This window comes from Nicotiana sylvestris, chromosome 4 (genome assembly GCF_000393655.2).
Source record: "Nicotiana sylvestris chromosome 4, ASM39365v2, whole genome shotgun sequence".
Lineage (NCBI taxonomy): Eukaryota > Viridiplantae > Streptophyta > Magnoliopsida > Solanales > Solanaceae > Nicotiana > Nicotiana sylvestris.
In genome coordinates this window covers 38,391,166-38,396,331 of record NC_091060.1, presented here as the reverse complement: position 1 = coordinate 38,396,331, position 5,166 = coordinate 38,391,166, and the positions used below count along the sequence as shown (strand labels likewise).

At 37.1% G+C, this 5,166-nt stretch overlaps 1 protein-coding gene across 1 annotated transcript; it reads left to right on the top strand.

The window, feature by feature from the left end:
* Positions 1–777: 777 nt before the first annotated feature.
* Positions 778–4,919, top strand: LOC104228790 (protein DETOXIFICATION 16-like). Its single transcript, XM_070172749.1, has 8 exons — positions 778–791; positions 1,298–1,384; positions 1,485–1,541; positions 1,608–1,860; positions 1,956–2,099; positions 2,165–2,251; positions 3,267–3,293; positions 4,812–4,919. Exons 1-8 carry the CDS (start codon positions 778–780, stop codon positions 4,917–4,919), a joined length of 777 nt encoding a protein of 258 aa, XP_070028850.1.
* The last annotated feature ends 247 nt before the right edge of the window (positions 4,920–5,166 follow it).

The following is a 5,166-nucleotide window of genomic DNA, read 5'->3' as shown; positions in this document are numbered from 1 at the left end:
CCCCACTCTGTGCATCTGCCAGATCCCGATGTAATACGTCGTTTTCAGTCAATTGAGTGAGTACGGGTGGTTCAACTTGGTCGTTTTCACTGCACAACCAACAAAAATATAAGCTACTGAATGAATAAATGATTTCCATATGGCTATATCACTTCACTTACAAGTCGTAATATGATGAAATTTTATGATGGACGTTTTCAATTAAGTGACGACTATCGGATGGGCCACTTGTAAAATTCATATCCGGTCGGTACCCCCTATTAAATATATGAGCGTTAATACAAATTCAATACGCCAAAAATATACATAATTAACACAAATGAAAATTGAAGTTTACCACTTATCGTGTGAATTATGAAAAACAGGGTATAAGTTATTTTCTCGCTGCTCATTCGTCGGCGGTGATAAGTTTAAATCAAGGAAAACTCTTTCATCCAGAACCTGTCCGGCAAAAACTGCTTCAGAATAACCACCCGATGACTGGGGGTTATCTCTGCTACGCACAACCTCGTTTTTTGGAACGTCTTCGACCTTCACGTACATCTCCAACATTGTGATTACAAGAAATTCCCGGCATTCGTCCGGAGTCCTCAGAAAATCACTCAAAGTTTCATCATCGTCGATGTTAAACTCCGAGTAAAAAGCAACCCCTTGCGGAGTGACGGAATACGGATATCTTCCGGTTACTTTAAGTATCACTGAACGTTTCCTCACACTCAGTTTTTTGCATAACAACGATATCAATTTATCGTACTCTATTGTAAGTGGCAATTTAACATGACACTGAGCAGGTAAACTGTAGCCCACGGAGTTATTCCATCACAACCTCACCCTCCCAATATAATGAAACTCTTATTCTACGCTCTTCAGACATAATGAAAAAATGCTGGAGAATTTAAAAATAATAAACGTTTCAACAAGAGTTAAAATTGTTTTGAATGAATTTCTATACAATCCTAACCTCTTTATATAGGAAATGGCTAGCCGGAATTTTTTTTTATATAGGTATAGCGCCCAAAAAGTTGGCACTATACGCTTTTGAATTATTGAAGTCAGGAATTATTGATGGGGCTAGGAAAAAGAAGTATAGCGCCACTATACCTAGCGCTATACATTAATGATGTATGTATAGTGCCAGGTATTGTGGCGCTATACCTGGGCGTGTTAGATTTTACAGTATAGCGCCACAATACCTGGCGCTATACATTAAACTACCGAACTCAGCTTTAAGCTTTCTATGTTCTTGTTCTTTCCACTAATTGAGTAACATTTTACTTTTTATCATTCTGATTTACAGCTTTGAATATTGGTCATTTGAGATGGTTGTTCTATTATCTGGCCTTCTCCCTAATCCTAAATTAGAGACATCAGTATTATCAATAAGGTCCGCGTTCTATTAACCTTAAGCTCATTGCTTATTTTGCTCTTTGAAAAAGATAAGATTAACAACTACCATTACACAAATTCTTTGAAATTCTTTTCAGTCTCAATACTTGTTGGATGGTATACATGGTTTCAGTAGGACTTGGTGCTGCTATAAGGTAAGTCAATACATTGTTCTCACATGATCTGATTAGTATCATTAATATTCTTCATCGCGCTGAAAGAGAAGATCTCAACTTGTTCTTCAGCACAAGAGTTTCAAATGAACTAGGGGCTGGTCGTCCACAAGGAGCACGATTAGCTTTATATGTTATTGTGGTAGTAGCCATCTCAGTAGGATTGATAATCGCGACCACCACTATTTTGGTTCGTTTCGTATGGGGGAAGCTATACAGCAATGAAGAAGAAGTAATCGCATATGTCGCCAAGATATTGCCTCTGCTTGCTTTATCTGATTTCTTGGACGGCTTCCAATGTGTGCTTTCAGGTTGAAAAATTACTCTGATCTTCTGATAGCTGGATCAAGAACGATAACATGTTAAAGTATTACGCTCATTTTTGCAATTTTTCAGGGGCTGCTCGAGGATGTGGATGGCAAAAACTCTGTGCATTTATCAATCTTGGGGCTTAATATGTTGTGGGATTACCTTCTTCTGTTCTCTTTGCATTTGTCTTCCAAACTGGAGGAATGGTATATCTATATTACTCTTCAAATAGTTGCCCTCAAACACTCACAATCAAATCTCAACTTTCTGTTCATGATTTATGTTCCTACTTTTAGGGACTATGGATGGGAATCATTTGTGCACTGTTAGTGCAAAATGTGGCGCTTATAGCGATAAATATATGCACTAATTGGGATAAGGAGGTGAGTCTTTCTCTTTTTGTAAAATGTCCTGATAAATTTTGTTGATTCTCTGAAAAACTAGGCTCAAGTAATCAAACATCTTTCACCACAGGAGTACGATAGAATCCCATATCGGAGATGGATGAGTACCTTCGACTCTTTATATGGTTTGGGCAATTCCTATCCTTTGAGCTAACTTTTGCTATTGAGTTAGGCTCAAGGTCTATTCTTATCACGGTTTAAGAATCAGGCCCCCGATGTTGCTCCCCCAGGATAAATTGTTCATGCTCCAGTGGGTTAGTCTGGGCACCCTTTGACCTAGCTTTTGGGGTTGAGTTAGGCTCATGGTATATAACGAGTCCAAGGAACCCATCGATCTCCTTTGTGGGATTCCATCACCCCCCTCCCCCATGCCCATAACGGTCAACGGGAGCTTAAACAATCTATCCTGGGGGCCTAACATCGGGGCCCGACTTTGATACCACGATAAAAATGGATCTTGCCTAATTCAATCCCAAAAGTTGAATATCAATTGGCTTGGGCCTGATTTAACCCCAAAAATTTTGGGGTATTATCACTTTTAGCCCGTGCCAGAAACTATTTACATCTGGTAGCCGGAAAAGTATATAAAACTTGTATAATTTTTGTATATAATATACTGTATATTTATGCAAAAAATATACAAATTTTATATATTTTTTCGACTATTATTTTTACAGCCGCTATACAGGGTCATTTTTCCAAATTTTTTGAATATCAATTGATATCCTGAGGCCCAACTGGAGGTTGAATATGCTTACCGTACAGATTGCTCATTCCCTCTCACTTGACTATAAGTATAATCATTTCCACACCAGTTCTAACAAACTCAGTTGTGCTTGAAATACTGCCTATTTATTGAACAAAATTAATCAATAGTTTCCTTCCATATATCAATTGATAGTTTCTTGATACGAGTCTATGACTAAGATAGAGTATATTTCTATTTATTGTACTGTGTTACTTTGCTCATATATGTTTTATCTTATGATATTAGGCAAGCAAAGCTGTAAATAGAGTTCAGGTTTGTTGATTAGTTGAATGATATTTGGTGCGCCTTCTCGGACGAGGAATCAAAATAAGGGTTCAAGCCGTAGAAGCTGCCTCTAATGCTTGCATTAGAATAGGTTGTCTACATCATAACTCTTGGAGTACGGTCCTTTCTCGGACCCTGTCACACTTCCTTTTTGCACGCCCGCCCCTGAAGGGTAAAATGCGCGAGGGGAGTTTTTCCAATTTAAGCGACAATATTCAAAATGTGATTATTTATTTAATTCAGAGTCGCCACTTGGGAAAGGTTTGGCTTTTGGTGTCCTAAGTCACCGGTTTATCTTGAATCCCAAATCGAGGAAATTTTCGACTTTTCCAAATGAAGTCTGCGAACCAGAAATTCTAAGTAAGGAATTCCGTTGACCCGAGGGAAGGTGTTAGGCACCCTCGAATCCCGTGGTTCTAGCACGGTCGCTTAAATTGTTATAATTGCTAAATATCTTATTTAAATACATGTTGTGACTTATGTGCTTTTATTGAGTTTAAAATCGCTTTTATTATTATCATTTATTTTTGTAGAATTGCAACGTCGTGAAAATGCATCTCGAACCACGTCACAATCAATGCACCCGTGATCGTCAACACATTTTGACTCCGTTGAGATTTGGATTTGGGTCACATCAATGTGCATCCGTGTTTAAGAAGGTTAAATTATAATTAAGTCGCGCCTAAAGAGTCTAACGCATTATTATCTTTGGGGAAGGCAGTGAAATTCACTAAAAGTCCATCCCAAATTCCAAGTATTTATTATGATTAATTGTTGAGGGCCCCGCAATTTGCATTTCTAATTTGGCGAGGCTCATCTCATTATTTTAGAAGGAATATCCTAAAGCGACTACATTTCTAATGTGTTTGTCTCTAAAAAAATAGAAGAAAAGATGCATGCTAATTCAATTATATGCTTTGGCAAAATCCAGATTTTGTTAATCGTCTGATTAATTATTTACAGGGTGAAGAAACGTTATACCTCATGAAACATGCTTTTAATTTGATAGAAGATACAAGATTGATGAAACGCTACAACTACTACAAGCGCTCCTTGAATTAAATTTAACTCATTTAGACAGGATTAATTAAAACCACTTATTAGAGGATGCGACTAATGATATTTGAAACTCATCCTATAAACTGCCTAATGAAGCTAAAACTCGAGAATCTAAAACTGTATTGTATTTTTGCGAAATTGAAACGGACCGTCCACCCTACATATTCAAAACATGCTGAAGAACGAGTTTGAATTAACAATCATACTAATGGTTGCATATGCCATGAATTATAGTTACATCCTGTATATCATTAAACGAATCACATATCGTGGTTTAGATCAACATAAGCTTCGATTAAATACACACTTGCTAATATATTCTCTATTGAACTACAAACTAAAATCTACATAACTTAACAACCTTTAACAAAAGTCTGTAAGTAAAACAACAGATGATTATAATTCCTTCAGATCTTTCAATTCATGCTTTTCATTGTTACAAATCAGTTACACCAATGCGGGGGTCAAAATGTGTACCTGGGAAATGCTTACAATGAAGAAGCAGGAGAGTCAGTAGAGCAGCAGTACAAACGAAATAGCAGCAGTAACAGATAGATAGTAGCAGGACAAGTTTCAGTGCAAGATGCAATTATAGACGAAGGAAAAGGTAGCAAAATGACAGCAATAAGCAGGGGAGTAGGATCAAAACTCAGGCAGATCAAATCCAAGAATGAACCAATGAGACCAACCAACTAGTAAACTCAGTTAAAGACTTGGAAAAATCTGTATTGATTCCACAAGTTGAAAACAAAAGAAATCCAAACAAACAAATAGGAAGAAACAGTTTCTGATTTTGTCTGTA

Bases quoted from the DNA above. Each gene is read 5' to 3' on its own strand.
- LOC104228790 (XM_070172749.1), top strand. The intron at 1,385-1,484 runs GTCCGCGTTCTA...AATTCTTTTCAG, and splicing joins ACATCAGTATTATCAATAAG to TCTCAATACTTGTTGGATGG. The intron at 1,542-1,607 runs GTAAGTCAATAC...TCGCGCTGAAAG, and splicing joins GGACTTGGTGCTGCTATAAG to AGAAGATCTCAACTTGTTCT.